The sequence below is a fragment of the Capra hircus genome, chromosome 17, assembly GCF_001704415.2.
Source record: "Capra hircus breed San Clemente chromosome 17, ASM170441v1, whole genome shotgun sequence".
Taxonomy (NCBI): Eukaryota; Metazoa; Chordata; class Mammalia; order Artiodactyla; family Bovidae; genus Capra; species Capra hircus.
In genome coordinates this window covers 51,561,580-51,580,144 of record NC_030824.1, presented here as the reverse complement: position 1 = coordinate 51,580,144, position 18,565 = coordinate 51,561,580, and the positions used below count along the sequence as shown (strand labels likewise).

Sequence of the window (18,565 nt, the reverse complement as noted above, 5' to 3'; positions counted from 1 at the left end):
CAACTTAGTATGTCATCAAGTTTTATATTCCACCAAAAAAAACAAAACAAAACAAAACAAAACAAACACACACACTTGTCACAATGACTCATATCCTCACGTTAAACAAATCAGTGAACTACAGTTGCGAAAAGCTTTTTGATTATATTGTTGTAAGAATGCATTCCCCTTCCTGATTGCCGTGGTTTAAAATCAAACCAAATAATGCTAAGTCACTCTGAATAGCAAATTTCCTCCAATTTTGTGGGAAACTTATGATGTCACGTGAGAACTTCAGATTATCCTTAAAGCAAACTGCTTCCATGAAATGTGACTAGCACATTCTGACAGCAGAATTTAACAGAAATAATTAAAGAAACTTGTTCTTACTGTAAACTTATCAGACTTACACAGCTGAAAGCTCCTGTGAGCTCTTATCCTATCATTTAGAGCTAAGTGGTAAATGCAGAGCTAATAAGTATTGACTTAACACTAATCTTGTTTTTTATAGTCCTAGGAGTCTCTTTTGTAGCAAAGAGCTTAGAATAGTATTTACATCTTTGTTAAGTCTGTTCTCATTTTAAGCAATTTTGCATTATTTAAAACTTATTATTACGAAATAATGATAAAGAAGTATTTTGTTCTTTTTCTAAACTCTGGGATTTGCCTGGGAGGTGCCTTCCATTCTTTTCTGATAATATGAAGATTACTCTTCAAAGGTCAACTTAAGTTCTATCTTTTCCACAGTTAATTTCCTGTTCACCCTAGTTTATAGTATTTCTTTCTTCTCTTAATTCTTCTGAAAAAAAAAAAAAAAGCAGTCTCTGCTTCTCATTTGACATTGAACATGCTGGCTTATATTCTTACTGAATATTTTAGGAATCTGTGCTCTGTTTCCCTGTTAAAACTGCAAGCATTTCAAGCATATAAAACCAGGTCTCTCACTTTTTGTGACTCTTATACTACTTATTGTCATATATTAAATGCAACTGATTGTCATATATTAAATTCTTTTTGAATAGCAGTTGAAAAATTTAGTAAATATTCAATCTTTCAGTAAGTTATATTGGGTTGGCCAAAACGTTCATTCAGGTTTTTCCATTAAGATGGCATGAAAAATCCCTAACAGATTTTTTTTGCCAACCCTAATAGTTTGAATAAAATATACTCAGTAGTTAAATAAGTACAATACTTATTTAGAGTGGTGGCCTGTCAGAATAGCGGGCTTTGGGGCCTGATACAGCTGAGCTGCCCTCTCCAGCCATGTACTGGCTAATTGTGTTGGTTAGCCATACTTTGGTTAACTGCTCAGCATTATGATGGTCTTGATCATTCCATTTGCACTGGTAGCACCAACACAGTGCTCATTCATTCATCTGCTCATTCCACAGACTATGCTACTGAATGGTGTATGGCAAGTTAAAAAGCTCTAAAGTGAAGTGAGCCTCAGTTCTTATTCTCAAGTAGCTTATAATCGTATTACCTTAGACAGCTACTTCACTGGGTATGTGTTTATGGAAGCAATTACCTATATATTTTCTAGAAGCTTTTGTAATGGATTCATATGTTTCTTTGTAATATGGACTCACATTACTAAGTTGTTCTCTCAGAGTAATGAAAGACTTGAGGGTTGACAAAGTACCTGAGTAATATAACATTCCTCTTCCATTGAAAGTACCCATGGTACCTAAATATTTACTATTAAAATTGTACTTCAGGTTAAGTCCCTTTTGTCAGAAATAATCTGTAACAAATCTTAAAAAGAAATCATACATCAGGGTCATTTGAATTCATGCATTCACCATGCATTCATTAGTTTTCTGTTGTGTGACAGACACTTTACTAGACGCTTTACCATACACTGAGGATGAAATAGTGATTGATAAGCACACAGTCATACTCACGAAGCTCACGGTCAAGTAAGGGAAACAATTATCAATCAAGACATCATGTAAGAGAATAAAAAGTTGCTACTGTGATACACACGTGAAAGGGGAGCTATGAAGTTTCATAAGAGAGTATACTCTGGGAGATCTAACGCAATTAGAGGACTGAAGAAGTTTCCTTGGGAAAAAGATTGAACTAAGACCTGAGCTATAAGAAACTGTCAGTGAGTTTCAGGGGCTCTAGGCAAAGGGTATCCATATCCTTCTAGTGGGAGAAAGCACACGGAAGAGGAAGGGAAAGTTTTGACCAGATGGAGCCTTGTATTAAAGGATTTTTGTGGATTCTGACTGTGTTTTGAAAGCACTAAAATGACATTATTAGATATCAATTTACACATCAGAAATTTATAAATGATGGATAATTAGAAAAATGTCTTGTTGTGGTCAGGAGGAGATTGTCTTGGAAAAAAAAATCAAGAAATCTCACTACTGCACATCCACACTGAAGATATCATAATTGAAAAAGACACAGGCACCCCAGTATTTATCACAGCACTGTTTACGATAGCCAGGGTATGGAAGCAACCTAGATGTCTATTGACAGATGAATGGGTAAGGAAGATGTGGTGCATATATGCGATGGAATGTTGCTCAGCTGTAAAACAACGCATGTGAGTCAGTGCTAGTGAGGTGGATGAACCTAGAGCCTGCTATACACAGTGAAGTCAGAAAGAGAAAAACAAATATCACCTATTCACGCATATGAATGGAATCTAGGAAGATGGTACTGAGAAACCTATTTGCAGGGTAGCAGTGGAGATGCAGACCTAAAGATCAGACTTATGGACATGGGGGAGGAGGAGAGTGGGGTGATTTGAGAGAGTAGCCTTGAAACATATACATTACCACAGATAAAATAGATAGCCAGTGGGAATTTTCTATATGATGCAAGGAGGTCAAATCTGGTACTCTGTATCAACCTAGGGGAGTTGGGATTGGGTGGGAGCTGGGAGGGAGGTTCAAGAAGAAGGGGACATATGTATGCCTATTGATGCATGGCAGAAACCAACACAATATTGTAAAGTGGTTATCCTCCAATTAAAAATAAATAAATCTATCTTGGTTTCTAATACCAGTAGGTCAGGGTTGGAATACATAATGGTGGTTGGTTTCCTGACAATCTAGGTGTTAGACCTGGAGGTTGAGTAACCATGAGATGGAAGATAAACTAAAATGGAAGACTTGGCATGGGAAATTTAATAATTCCATTGACTTGCCTGTGTATCTAACAAACATGCATTCATATGCAGTGTATTTAAACTGGAAAGGCCTGTGTCATTTTCTAACAGAAAACTGAAAAGCTAAAATAGAATCATTTGCTACATGTTTTACTATATACCTGAACTTATTTCATTTTCTTATCTCATTCATGTTTTCTCTATTTATAAAATTATAAGACTAATTTTGTTTCTCAACACATACTTTTCACCTAAATATTTCTATGGAATTAAGAATAATCACTTGGCTTTTCAAGGTTTTTCTGTTTGGAAAAATCTAGACTAATACAATGTCAAGCATGTAAGCATATATTTGCAATGAATATTTATTAATACTAATTTTTTAAAGTTGAGTTTTGTGTTCCTTTTTTGAGCCCATTAGACTGTGCTGTTAACTCATCCCTACTCTGCTGGAGTTTAATTGTTGACTTACTGGGAAAGGAGACTACTTCTTGTATGGCCCAGCCCTATTGGATCTCAAGTAATAAACTAGATTTTTAAGCAAAAAGTTAAATATGGGAGGGAAGAAGAAAAACTGACAGCACTCAGCCTTGTTCCTGAGCAGATGTGAAGTTTAAAAACTAGCTACCAAAGTTGCAGACAGTATTTCATTTGGAATATCTGTGATGACCTAATCAAATATAGGCTAAAAACTCAACCTTCAGAAAACTAAGATCATGGCATCCAGTCCCATCACTTCTTGGCAAATAGATGGGGAAACGAAACAGTGACAGACTTTATTTTTCTGGGCTCCAAAATCACTGCAGATGGTGACTGCAGTCATGAAATTAAAAATGCTTGCTCCTTGGAAGAAAAGCTATGACAAACCTAGACAGCATATTAAAAAGCAGAGACATTACTTTGTCAACAAAGGTCCATCCAGTCAAAGCTGTGGTTTTTCCAGTAGTCATGTATAGATGTGAGAGTTGGACTATAAAGAAAGATGAGTGCCAAAGAACTGATGCTTTTAAACTGTGGTGTTGGAGAAGACTCTTGAGAGTCCCTTGGACTGCAAGGAGATCCAAGTCTATCCTAAAGGAAATCAGTCCTGAATATTCATTGGAAGGACATGCTGAAGCTGAAACTCCAATACTTTGGCCACCTGATGTAAAGAACCTGGGAAAGATTGATAGAGGGAGGAGAAGGGGATGATAGAGGGAGGAGAAGGGGATGATAGAGGGAGGAGAAGGGGATGATAGAGGGAGGAGAAGGGGACGACAGAGTATGAGATGGTTGGATGGCATCACTGATGCGATGGACATGAGTTTGAGGAGGCTCCAGGAGTTGGTGATGGACAGGGAAGCCTGAGTGCTGCAGCCCATGGGGTCACAAAGAGTCAGACATGGCTGAGTGACTGAACTGAATCAAATATAGAGTTCTGAAAAATCATAGACTTCTCTATTTAATATGTTCCGTATGCTAACAGTACCTCAAGGTAGAAAAAGTTAGTGAAAGTGCTATTTTTTTTTCCTGTGGTTAACCTAAATATGCATTTCTTCTAGCCCTGCAGCCACTGCTGTGATATCTCTGGCATTTGGACGCTATATTCTGGAACCATTTTTTATTCACTGTGAAATTCCTGAACTTGCGATCAAGCTCATTACAGCTGTGGGCATAAGTGAGTATCATAGGTATAAATATGAGAAAGAAAACAGTCCCTACAAAAGTTATTGGAGACAAAATTTCTGGACACTTTTTGCATGGTGGTACTACTCCTCACATGGTGGTGTTCTTGCTTACAACTGCTTGCCAGATTTGTGTTGGAAAATAAAGAAAAGAATAAGGGTTTGGAGTGATGCCTGATATAACATTACAAGCCTATTTTGTATTGGGTCAATAGATGTGATGGCTAATCTTTTAAAACAGGCAAACAAAACCACCTTGTTAGTAAAATAGTAACTTGATTGTGCCTAAAAAGAGACTTTTACAAGTGAAAACCCAATTTTTAAATGGGTGTTCTGAATTATAAAATATCCTTCCTTAGCAAAAACATGTAGAAGTATAAGGCACTTACCCTCATGGAATGGTGTGTGTTCATGAATTCATGGTATATGTGGTGTTCATGAATTTTCTAGTGTTACCACCTGCCACTCTGTGTTCGGATTTTAGCTGTCCGTTGACAGTCACTAGACTCTTCTTCCACCGTTTGATTATTAGTGGCATTTCTCAACAGAGAAGGCAATGGCAACCCACTCCAGTACTCTTGCCTGGAAAATCCCATGGACGGTGGAGCCTGGTAGGCTGCAGTCCATGGGGTCGCTGAGAGTCGGACACGACTGAGCGTCTTCACTTTCAATTTTCACTTTCGTACATTGGAGAAAGAAATGGCAACCCACTCCAGGGTTCTTGCCTGGAGAACCCCAGGGACGGGGGAGCCTGGTGGGCTGCCGTCTATGGGGTCTCACAGAGTCGGACACGACTGAAGCGACTTAGCAGCAGCAGCAGCAGCAGCAGCAGCATTTCTCAAATAGGAGTTTTCTTTATCATTTCCAAATTAGGAAGTTGCTCATTTTCATCACTGGGCACAGATATTAGAACTTTAAAAAAAAACAGGAAGTAAAAAAAAGAGGAACATGGGCAACATGAAGTAAGTGATGTGAGGCTCAATATGACTCCAACTTCCTGTTGTAAGAGAAAGGTGAGCATTTCACAGTAGAGAGCTGAGTGATTAGTAGGAAAGAGTGGGGTTACACGTAAAACATCTCTAGTACTGGCTCCATATTGCTGCACTTAAGTAGGTTCATCCTGGATTCCCCCCTTAATTCATGAAATGTAATAATTGTTATGTGGAATATTTGAGGGAAGACCAAGAAAAATACTTGAATGGTATATGTCTAAGTTCTGGAGTGGTAATGGTGTTCTCGATTGATCTTACCCTTTACACACACTATGGCCGTGAGACTTAGGGTCAAGTCACTTCTTCTTTCTGCACCTCAGTGTTCTTATTTATAAATCATGTCCAGTCTCATAAGGTGTCTTTGAAGATTAAATGATATTAAAAGAGTGTATATAAAGTGTTTTGAGTAATGCTAGAAAAGTTTAAAGAGTGAAATTACAAATGGTAGCTTTTTATACTCCTGTGGGAACACATCTCATCAAGTTCCATAAGACCAGGGCCTTAACTAACTGCTGTGTTTCCAGCCCTTCACATAGCCCATAGTATGTTGTTTGTGCTCAACAAATAATTGTTCATGACTGATTTTAATGAGAATAGATATGAGCATTCTTCTCTAGTAGAGAAGCTAATGGAATGCCTAGGTGTTAAACTTAAAGAATTACACATCTTCACGTTTCTCAAGCAGCAGGAAATGGAGGGAAATGAAATAGATTTTGTTCAGATCTAACACCATGAAGTTTTAATTTTTTGAACCATTTTAGCATTGTGGTTATAGCTCAGGCTCTGGAGGGAAACAACCTGGAATTGAAATTTAGAGTCGGGATTTTCAGTTATGTGATTTGGGGCTAAATATTAAATCTCATTAAGCATCAGCTTTATTTATTGGTAAATTACCTGTGAGACGATAATTTATCTTGAATGGCTCTGGAAGGATGAAGTTAGATTTTTAAGACTTTAGCAGAGTGCCTTGCCCATAGTAAGTTCTTGATAAATCTAATGTTCCACTTAGGGACTGGATCAGTAGCCACTGTTGTACTCATTTCATTCTTGTTTCTCAACTGACTGAGGCAGAATCATATCACAATTATTATATTTGAAAAGAGAAACACAGGGGTAGCATTTTGAGAGCTCTATAAATTGCCAATCAGAGGTTACTGATTAAAAGCTGCAACAGCAAACTTTCATTATATATTATGTAAACATTTACAAATCCACAGCTTGGATTGAGAAGGACTTGTAATGAATTAGATAATGACAACACATTACCATTTTGGTAAATCTAGATGGCTCTTTTATTTGTCCCAATTCTGTTAAACATTTTAAAGGGAAAACTGTATTTTAGAGGACTAAATAGAAACTGTTCAAATCAAAAATTTAAAGCAATTATAGGTAAGAATGATTAAATATGTTGCAGTTTACAAAAGCTGCAGTATAGTTTGGTGATGGTGTAACTAACAAAGAGCCTGAGTAAATCTTGGGTGAACTTAGTCATGTTCTTCCATTTTTACCATTAGTTATAACATTAATTTACAGATTTTGATGCAAGCTTGAGTTTCTGAGGAAATTTGTTCCTAGGATCAGAAGCACTGAAAGATGAAACTAGATATTCTTGCAACTCGGTGGCAGGTGATATAAATCAATGGCCTAATTGGGAATGTCAAACTGTCTTTGAGAACTTAGCTTTAAAGCAACAGCAGGTGGAGATGGAGATAGAAAAGGAGACATTTACCTGGGGGCAAATCTCACATTCTGAATGGTTCAAAGCGAGGAGAGAGGTGATTTTCTGCCTGCTGGGGGTGAAAGGTTAGTGAGATGTAGAAAACGGAGTTTAATTGCATGAATTGCTTCCCTGTGTTCTCCTACAGGGATGGAAGCAATTTGTGGTAGTTTGAATTCTCTAGTTCAAGTGTAGAAGAAGAACAAACTTGAAGGATATTGTTATATCATAGAAGAAAAGCAATTTGTGGTAGTTTGAATTCTCTAGTTCAAGTGTAGAAGAAGAACAAACTTGAAGGATATTGTTATATCATAGAAGAAAAGGAATTTCAGGGTTTGTGAAATGTTACTGATCACTTGAGAAGTGAGAGTGGGGTGGAAGTGTGGCATTGCTAAATACTAATTACCCCTCTGGGGCTTCCCTGGTGGCTCAAACAGTAAAGCATCTGCCTGCAATGCGAGAGACCTGGGTTCGATCCCTGGGTTGGGAAGATCCCATAGAGAAGGAAATGTGCTCTTGCCTGGAAAATCCCATGAATGAAGGAGACTGGTTGGGTTTACTCCTCTCCTCTTTTGAAAGTATTCAACTTCATTTCTCTCAAATTAATAAAGGTGAAAAGTTTTGGAGTACTTCCCTGGTGTTCCAGTGGTTAAGACTTCTGTCTTCCAGTGCAGAGCATGTGGGTTCGATCCTTTGCGTGGTACTAGATCCCACATGCCTAGCAACCAGAAAACTGAAACATGAAACAGAAGCAATATCATAACAAATTCAGTAAAGACTTTACAAATGGTCCACATTAAAAAAAAATAAAAAGTCTTTAAAGAAAAAAGGGTTTTGCTTACTCTAAGTTTTGTCCATTCTGGCAAGCATGTCAGGCATGTGGAAGTTGAGTAGGGAAATCTTATATATTCACATTTGTCTTCTCTCCTCTAGCCCAGTGTCCCTAGGTAAAGGGCCATTGCTCCCTTTACTTTCTATGGAACTTCATGAATTTTCACTCTCCTCGAAGCTTCAATAAACACTGAAGTATGTTCAAGAGTTAAAATGACATTTAGTTTTTGGTTCTGGTCTCCTGAAACCAGACCCTGTTTAAGTATACACTTGAGTGGCAGAATAGTCTAATAAAAGTTCCTTATGTCAGATGTGGGCTCTTATCTCAGACACATCCCTAACAACCTCCCTGAGTCTCAGTTTTCTTATTTAATTTACATAGGTGAATAAAGAGCATTAGCTTCTTCTGACAACCTGTGGGAATAATTGGAGAAAGTCAACAAAATAACGCTTGTGATTATGATGTGAGAAAGAGAGATGGCCATTTCTATAAATGCATTACTGAATTTTTTCAAACTGTATTCTACTAGCATCATTAAATTACATGAAAGAAAGTCTAGGCTGAGTTCTGTGCTAGCTTGTCAAATATTGCACATAAAGTGGCTCTGTTTAAACCCCAGATTGGACTATCTTTACTCCTCTTCTACCGTAACTAAATACCAAGACAACCAATTCTTAGGTAGAGATATGTAGTATTGAAATATACAAGGACTTCAAAACAACAATCAACCCTTCAGAAGGATGAGAAATAAAATGAGGAATCAAAGTGTCTTGAAATCCCAGCCAAGATAAACATGATCCTTAGCCGAGAGGAAGAGCATCAGATGTCTGCGAGAACTAGTGAAATCATATGTGTCTTTTGACCTGCTTCCTCATTGTTGCCTGTGAACTGCTGGTAAAATTGTGGACTCTGGAGCTTACTTGGCTTCAATCTTATCTTCACCTTTACCTCTGTGAACATGGACAAGTTAAGTAATATCCGGGTTCTCAGCTGTTCATCTGAAAAATAATGCTGATGATGGTAACCAAGTCATAGAGATATGAGGATTAAATAATATTCATGTAAGGTCTTTGCACAATATGTGTCATATAATAGTGTACTTTTATTTAATGCTTACCATTTTTATTCCCAATAGTGAAATCCTAGATATAGCCTCTCTCCTTCAAAAAGGTGTTTATTGTTACATAGCTTCTCTGCAATGAATCCGTAGAGGAAACAAATGCTAACAGAAAAATGGAGGCAACCCAGGCAGCTGCTACAAAGAACAGTGGAACAATTCACTTCAGCTCACCATGATGCATCTGTACAGTGCCCATATATTTTATCAGCTTAGCACAAAGCAGCCAGAATCCAGGAAGAACCTGAACCTGGGGAAAAAAAGACAAAAAACAATATATCCAGACTTAGTAACCTCACTCTGCAAAACAAAAGACAAACTTGAATTACTGAAGTACAGAAAGAAATGCTTGCTAGTCCTTAAATCACTGTATCAGTTTTTAACACTCCCCTAAACATCCTTTTCAAACATAGCTCCCTTCCCTATGTATTTCTGATTGCCAGAGTTTATACCTAAAACTTTCGTTGCTCCATTTTAGTTCTTAGGAACCGACCAGCACCGTTAATAAGTAAATACAAGCTATATGTCTCTCTATTTTCATTTTGGTAACATTTAAGGTCAGCAAAATAATAATAATAATAAAAAATAAGATCAAATCAATACAGGTAATTTTTAATGCATAAAATTAGCAATTATCATTCAAAGGAAGTAAAGCTAGGATGAAAGCTTGCTCAGATTTATCTAATGATTACAGTGTAAATAGATAATGTATAAAAACCAGAGTAGATACTATTTGTTTCAGAAACTCTGAAAGCTCTTAGCATCTAGTGAATCCCAAATCCCTTTTCAACATTGTTGGATAAGCAACATACATGGACTTAGACCTCTCTGTAAAGACACATGAGGAAACAGCAGTCCTCGCCACCTGAGGACCTCCACAGTGCCTCGGTGCTGGCTGCCTCGTTGCTTGTTAAGCTGTATCCCTTCAGGGTCATAGAGGTGAGTCTCAGCCGGAATTTGGCATATGGAGTAATGAGGGCAATGTCTGGATGCTCAGATAAACGCAGGGTTTTGAGAAACCTTTTGAGAGAAATCAGGCTTAACCAGAATTTTGATTTCAGCTGCCTGAGAGGAAAGCAAGATGAGATTATCAATTCATAATATTTGTTTGATTTTTGTCTTCCATTTTTCTAAGAAAACTTTACAAAATAAAAAATTCCCAGCACTCACTTTTGTTTTCTATTTCAATAGGCATTGAATTCTAACACTCTTTATGAAAGTAACAAACCTTCTTTCCTTTTCCCAAATACATAGAGGTTCTAATATGAGAATGCCTCTCTTTTCCCTCCCCCTTCCCCTCCTTCTTTTCCTTCCTTCCTCCCTCCCTCTATTCCTTTTTTTCTTCTTCCTTCCTCCTCTTTTCCCTTCCTCTCTTTACAATAGCCCTTTTCTACTGTGGAGTACTCTCAGAAATGGTGTTTGGGTGTTTAGGAGCTCTGCTTAAAAGAAAACAGTGCTCTTTTGTGTTGGTGGGAACATGAGTCCAATTATTTTCAGACCAATGCTGGATCTCCTTAGCTAAAAAAACAATCCCTTTCATATGATGATTCATTTATCACAGAGCCATTTGCATAGAAAAAGGACAAGAATCACTGGTTGATGACGATGAGTGCACAGTTGCATTAAATTATTTTCAGTATATAAGTGCTTTTTACAGGGGCGAGAAAAATCATTTTACTCTTTATCTTTCTGATAAAATAATGTACTTGGCAATTAACAGTGGACCTGTCTAGTTCTTCATGTTTCCAGCTTCAAACACAGGTAGAATATTTCTCTCAGCCTACCATATAGCTTATTCAGGGCTTCAGCCTTTCTAATCATTCTCATCATTTCTCCTTTGAAACATTTCTTCATCAGTAACCCCCTATTTTAACTTTGTATGGTTCCTTACTCTTCCCATCTTTGAGCTTTTTTCAAAGATGAAAATTTCTTCTTTTGAGTTTTTTACTTAATGCTTCATGTTCATTATTAGAATTATTAAAAAGTGTAGAAAAAGAAACTTTTAAACTTAAAACTTATTCCGTATTCTATTATCTATAGATACCTTCTCTTAATGTTTTGGTAAATAGTCCTTCAGAATTTTTCCTTTCCTTTCTTTCTATGTTTGTAGCTTTGTCTTCTACCTATCTTCCTATATGTCAATGTAGCATCTATTTGTCTCTCTCTAATTTTCTGTATTGGTCAGTAACATGTCATGAACCATCTTTTATGTAATAAATATTTACCTGTGTCATGATTGTAAATGGCTGCATAGTAACCCCTTTAAAAGACATACCTGAATCAGCCTACGTTTAGAAGGCTAGATTATTTAAAATATTTTTGCTGTTGTATATTATGTGTTGAAAACATTTGTACCAATTCTTAAATTCTGAAATGAGCTAGTGATTGTATCAGGCAACTGGAACTATGAAGATCACTCATTAGTGTACATATGGAAAGCTTCCTATTGCAACCTGAATTGTAAGAATTCTGTTTTTTTTTTTTTAATCCCCCAAGAAGTATTTTCATTCATTTTTGTTATTTGTTTAGGGAAAATACACCTTTTAAAAATAAAGCTTGTAGCTAATAACTACAAATGTCAGGTATGAAGTGGCTTATTTGTTGGGAGTGGGGAGGAGAGGGTGAGTAACACCAAGTGTGAGGTTTTAGAAAGAGCATAAAATTGAAATCTGCTGTCTAGAATAACTCAGTAGTTCTAGAATAGTATAGGAGGCAGGGCCTGAGAGTACCACCATTTATTTTATGCCTTTTTGGCTGAAGGTATTATAGATTTTGTTTTAAAAACTGAGGATCCAGCACATTCATTTATTCAACAAAACTGTGTTAATGATCTTCCTGGGCCATGGATGAAGCTGGGTACTAGCAAGACAGAGGTGAATGATGCTTGTTCTGTTCTCAAGATTCTCATGGTCCACAGTCCGGGGTGAGTGGCTAGTTGCTGAGGACATTGTAGATAGCATCACCAAGAAAGAGAAATACTGCTGGCTTCAGACGTCGTGTGCATCCTACTCTGGAAACACTTTTGGATTTATCATTCAAAACATTTTTTCAAGTTCCAAAACATATCTTGGAAACCTGTACATTGAGGGTAGGTTGAAAGTCACTCCTTACTATGCTGATTGGAAAGTGGAGAGAAAATGCAAAAAGTGCTGGCTAAGGCTAATTCTGAAAGTAGAATAAAGTCCCAGCCCACTTTTCCACACATTGTCATTTCTTGAGTGTGATCCCAACTCTGTCCCTTCTTTAATGTGATCCCAAGTTGGCAGGTGACTATGCATGCGGACATTGAGGGAGGAAAAGAGCTGTCCACTGTGTCAGGCTAGAGTCACATTCAGCAATCTGCGTGTGATGACCTCAGGATTTGCTTAGAAGATATTTTCATATGGTTGTTGGGGCACCACAATCCTTGTTCACTCTTATTGACATATACAAGGAATCAAACCGTGGTCTCCTGCATTGCAGGTGGATTCTTTACCAACTGAGCTATCAGGGAAGCCCATACAAAGAACAAGAGATAACTTTTTACTGTCCGCACATTTTATCCAGTTTCTCAAACTTCAGGGTGCATAAAAATCACCTAGAGATCTGATTGAAATGCATGTTTGTAGTCCTTAGGTCTGGAGTGGCATATGAGAGTGTGCATTTCTAAACTGCTTCCAGGTAATGAATGGCAATACTGCTGGTTCACGGTTGGCACTTTGAGTAGCCAGGACCTAAGACGTCTTCACGTATACCAATGAGGATTCACCTTTTGTAACTTCATCTGTTTGTTTGCAGCTGTGGTGATGGTCCTAAATAGCATGAGTGTCAGTTGGAGTGCCCGGATCCAGATTTTCCTAACCTTTTGCAAGCTTACAGCAATTCTGATAATTATAGTCCCTGGAGTGATGCAGCTAATTAAAGGTATGGACTGAAAAGTAAATGCTTTTTAAAATACGTATCTGCTTTTGGTCTCTTCTAACACTGACTTTCACTTGTACTAGCAGAATCCCTTAATTAGTCTCTCTGCTCATGGAACTTAGACTCTATACTGTCATCTAATTGATTTGAAAGCCTGTAACATTGGGGGGTGAGTTGGTATTTACAGCTGATTGGCAACAAGAGGATTAAGCCTGGGCCAAGCAGCAAAATAAGGCATCAGTGAATTTTCTCTTGGTCTAAACTGTTTGTAGTGAAAACACAAAGTGAAAAAAAATAAGCTGTTAGTTTTAACTACAGATAAATGTGTCTTCTTATTTTTACTTTAAAGTAGTTCAAGGATATATTAAACATTAGAGAGAGAAAAAGATATCTGGAAAATAATGAAAAATGATAAAATATTGTTTTACTTTTTTGTAATTATTCCTTTTACCTTGAGAATGGAATTTTGAAAGGAGAGTCAGATATGGAAATAGCATTCATAAAAAAATGCTATCTGACAATAAAAATAGTTGTAAAAATGTGTTTTATTGTTACATTATTTTAATGTAAAATCTGCATTTCTATAGAAATGTAACACCATTTTCTGGGAGTATTTGCCTTTTTAGAGTTGAGATGGTTGAGAGTGATGTCATTTAGAGTTTCAATTGTTCTAGGTAAGAAGGCACAGGCAATTGCTTGGATTCAGGGGAAATTATTGGATGAGAAGGAGGTCTAGTGAGTTATTTAACTAACAATGGGCACAGATGTAGGAAATAAGTTAGGAAGTAAGAAGAAATGATAAAGGAGTGATGTGTAACTTTGGCACGTAAAGTATTTCACGTTCACTTATGTTGTCTGTTCCAAGAAAAAGAGTTTATAGAGAAATTTGATGAAGTTGCAAGAGAAGGATTACTCAAGGCAAAAGGAAATACCAAAATGAAACAAAAAATCATTGCTGAATGTAGAGGCATTAGACGATAACAAAGGTGGAAAGATTTGTCATTCTATACCTGGGGAAAGGGAACCACTGCTGTCCATTTAATAAAACCTAGTGGGACATCTTAGAACTCTCCCGGCTAAATGGTTGCATCAAATTCAGCAACCTCAGCCAACTCAAAATAAACACAATGAAGATCTTTAATACGATAGCTTACACTGAAGGGAAACCAAGAACTCTCCTAACTCATGTTGGTCTCCACAGAGCTCGCCTTCTCATACTTTGTCTGATCCATTAGAAATGTAGGGAAAGTAACTTATTTTATTACTGCTTTCCTTTTCTGGGCTAACTCTATATTTCTGTAAGGAATTTCTTACATTTTTGGAAAGTTCAGAAACTGAGTCATTTTAGATTCCAAAAAATGACATGCAGTCCTTTAAAACAAAGATTATTTTTTTCTTTTCTCTTTTTGATGTAAGACTGTAGTCAGTTTTTACCACTTAGTTATATATGTTGGTGAGATGAGGTGAGGTGAGGTGAGGTGAGGTGTAGTTGCCCAAATGTTACTGGATTGCAAATTCCTTGAGAGCAGAAGTCATGACATATCTTTTAGCTTTTTATTTTTTTTTTGACACTTGCAATAGAATGATCCTTTAATATTTATGGTATTGTTGCTGAATCAAGCTTGGGTCTGCTTACCCAAGGACCAGCAATGCCAATCTACTGACACCAAATTGTGGTGAAGGAAAGCATAGTGTTTGTTGCAGGGAGTCAAGCAAGGAGAATGGGCACCTTATGTTAAAAAAATCTAAACTCTCTGGTAGCTTTTAGGAAAGACTTTTTAAAGAGAGTTTGAGGGAGAAGGTCACAGGCTACCTGATAAGCTCCTGCACAATACTCTGATAGGTTGATGATAAAGGTGAGGTCACAGAGGTCAACATTATCAATCCTTAGGTTCCAGCCAATTTGCAAGCTATGTGATTGTGGTCATCTTACAATTAGCTTCTTCCTCCTGATACAGGCTTTAACGTCTGGGAAACAACTCAAGGATAGGACTCAGGATGTCAGCTGTAGCCCTAAGGAACAACTGGTGATAGTGGTTTTAGTTGCTAAGTCGTGTCCAACTCTTGAGACCCGACGGACTGTAGCCTGCCAGCTCCTCTGTCTGTGGGATTCTCAGGCAAGAATGCTGGAGTGGGTTGCCATTTCCTTCTCCAGGGGATCTTCCTGACCCAGGGATCAAACCTGGGTCTCCTGCATTGCAGGCAGATTCTTTACCAACTGAGCTACGAGGGAAGCCCAAGGAATAATTAAGGAACTTTAATTTTGCTTTATAGCTAAACTATTACTCTTTTATCTTTCTTGACTGCTTTCCTTTGTTTCTGCATTTTCTCACTTCTCTGATTAAAATTGCTCTTTGGAACTCAGGGAAGCCTAGGAGGCTAAAACTTCTACAAACATGCAGCAGGGGACAGGAGAGTGGTCTGTCCCCAGTTTCATTATCAGTGCTTAATGTGACCAGGTTTCCTTACATATCTCACCTAGCAGAGAAATGCGGAGAAGGCAATGGCACCCCACTCCAGTACTCTTGCCTGGAAAATCCCATGGATGGAGAAGCCTGGTAGGCTGCAGTCCATGGGGTCACTGAGGGTTGGACACAATTGAGTGACTTCACTTTGACTTTTCACTTTCGTGCATTGGAGAAGGAAATGGCAACCCACTCCAGTGTTCTTGCCCGGAGAACCCCAGGGACGGGGGAGCCTGGTGGGCTGCCGTCTATGGGGTCTCACAGAGTCGGACACGACTGAAGCGACTTAGCAGCAGCAGCAGCAGTAGAGAGATGACCTGGGAATTTTCCCACATTTAAAGTAAGTTAAATATTTTGGAGATTATTCATAGCAGGTATATTTGCTCTATTACTATAAAACAGTGATATTTCTTTGTCTCTAACTTATCACATATGTTTCACATTAATACAAAACTTCAAGAAGAGAAAATTTTTACTTACCCAGATTGTACATTTATTTTGATCTAATGAGATTCAGAAAATAATTGTATGTTCTATATTCTCTTATGAGGATTTGTTAAACTTTCCTTTGAATCTAATAACTTTCATCTTCTTGAGATCTCTGTTATGCAGCCAAATACTCCTGAAATTTGGAAACAACTCTCTTTTGTAACACTTTGTCCTCAGGATTAAGTCTTTACAAAGTTTTGTATCTTTTATTGATTATTCAGTATTGCACTTTTAGCAATATTGTCCCATAAGGCCTAGGAGACCACAGATAATGATAAAGCAATATACAGCAGATGTTTTTAATCTGGGTTCTAAGATTTATGTTTTTCTTCTATGAGGACACAGAGATGTTTTAGTAAAACAGATATATCTCAATTGAGAGTGTCATTTTAAAAAATGAGATATATTTAGGAATTGGATGTTTTGAGAGAGTCATTTAGTGGATAACACAATATTCTCCATTTTTGGCCTCAAAACTCACACACTGTATTGATATATATGTTGTTGTCTGGAAACTGCAAACAAAGACTGAGATTTAAGTGTGGAGAGAGTTTTCTGTACACCATCTATCTTCCACCCCCTCTTTTATTTACTTATGTTATGGCCAATTTCAAAATAGTCATTGTTCCCATTTAGATAATCTCATTTGCTATTTTCTTTGGGAAACAGAAACTCATTATGCTTTACTTTGAATATTGACTGGCTAAATCTGAATTCCTATTTTTTAATTATCCAAAAGATATAGAAGAAAAGTCCCATCACAAAGAATAGAAAACTGTGATGCATAAAAGCACTCAGTCTACATGTTGATGCAACAATGTGTTTAAACCTATTTAAAGTTCAATACGGTTTCTTTTCCATGCTTCTAGAAGGAAACAGTGCTGTTCTCTAGGTACGGGTCCACAGACCTTCTCTGTAAACGGGCAGATAGTAAATGTTTTCAACTTTGTGTGCCGTGGGATCTCTGCAACAATTATCAGCCCTATTGTTGGAGAGTAAAATTAGCCACAGACTGATGGCATCATGGCATCCGGTCCCATCACTTCATGGCAAGTAGATGGGGAAACAGTGGAAACAGAGGCTAATTTATTTTTCTGGGCTCTAAAATCACTGCGGGTGGTGATTGCAGCCATGAAATTAAAAGACACTTACTCCTTGGAAGGAAAGTTAGGACCAATCTAGACAGCATATTCAAAAGCAGAGACATTACTTTGCCAACAAAAGTCTGTCTAGTCAAGGCTATGATTTTTCCAGTGGTCATGTATGGATGTGAGAGTTGGACTATATAGAAAGCTGAGTATAGAAGAATTGATGCTTTTGAACTGTGGTGTTGGAGAAGACTCTTGAGAGTCCCTTGGACTGCAAAGAGATCCAACCTGTCCATCCTAAAAGAGTTCAGTCCTGGGTGTTCATTGGAAGGACCGATGTTGAAGCTGAAACTCCAGTACTTTGGCCACCTGATGAGAAGAGCTGACTCGTTTGAAAAGACCCTGATGCTGGGAAAGATTGAGGACAGCAGGAGAAGGGGATGACAGGATGAGATGGTTGGATGGCATCACCGACACAATGGACCTGGGTTTGGGTGGACTCTGGGAGTTGGTGATGGACAGGGAGGCCTGGCATGCTGTGGTTCATGGGGTCTCAAAGAGTTGGGCACGACTAAGCAACTGAACTGAGCTAAACTGATAGTATCTAGATAAATAAGTAAGCCTAACTGTGCTCCAATAAGTTTTCCTTTATAAAACAAGCTTGGAAGTGTCAAGCAGGTTTGTTTCACAGCATTTTGCAACCCCTGTTGGTATCTAATGAACTATATGGAGAAAGCAAAAATATAAGTTAAATGATGTGAGAAGGTGGTTCTGGGGTTTCATGCCACCTCCTCATTGAAGATAGACCTTTGAATAATTCTTCCCAAGCACTGTATTATCATCACTGTTGAGAATTATATCACACTCCTAAACACTATAATTTACAGGTGATCCTTTAGTATTCTTTCATGGTGAAACTCTGTTAAGAGTAGAGGCATGCTAAAGCAAGGGATTGTTTTTGAAATGTTGTTTTCTTCTTTGCCATGATTTTATTAAAATAAATGTGAAGTAGTGTTTGGCTACATGATGAAAAAAGCTGAATCACTGGAAAAGACTGATGCTGGGAAAGACTGATGGCAAAAGGAGAAGGGGGCAGCAGAGGATGAGATGGTTAGATAGTACCACTGACTCAGTGGACATGAATCGGAGCAAACTCAGGGATATAGTGAAGGACAGAGGAGCCACATGCTGCAGTCCA

At 37.7% G+C, this 18,565-nt stretch overlaps 1 protein-coding gene across 2 annotated transcripts in view; it reads left to right on the top strand.

Annotated features, from left to right (window-relative positions):
* The window catches only part of SLC7A11 (solute carrier family 7 member 11), an 87,045-nt gene that overhangs the window by 4,761 nt on the left and 63,719 nt on the right, over positions 1 to 18,565 (top strand). For both annotated transcript variants that reach the window (XM_005691243.3, XM_018061535.1), the window contains exons 3-4: positions 4,645 to 4,760; positions 13,203 to 13,328. In XM_005691243.3, coding sequence (XP_005691300.2) covers positions 4,645 to 4,760; positions 13,203 to 13,328 — 242 coding nt within the window. The remainder of the gene's footprint in view (positions 1 to 4,644; positions 4,761 to 13,202; positions 13,329 to 18,565) is intronic.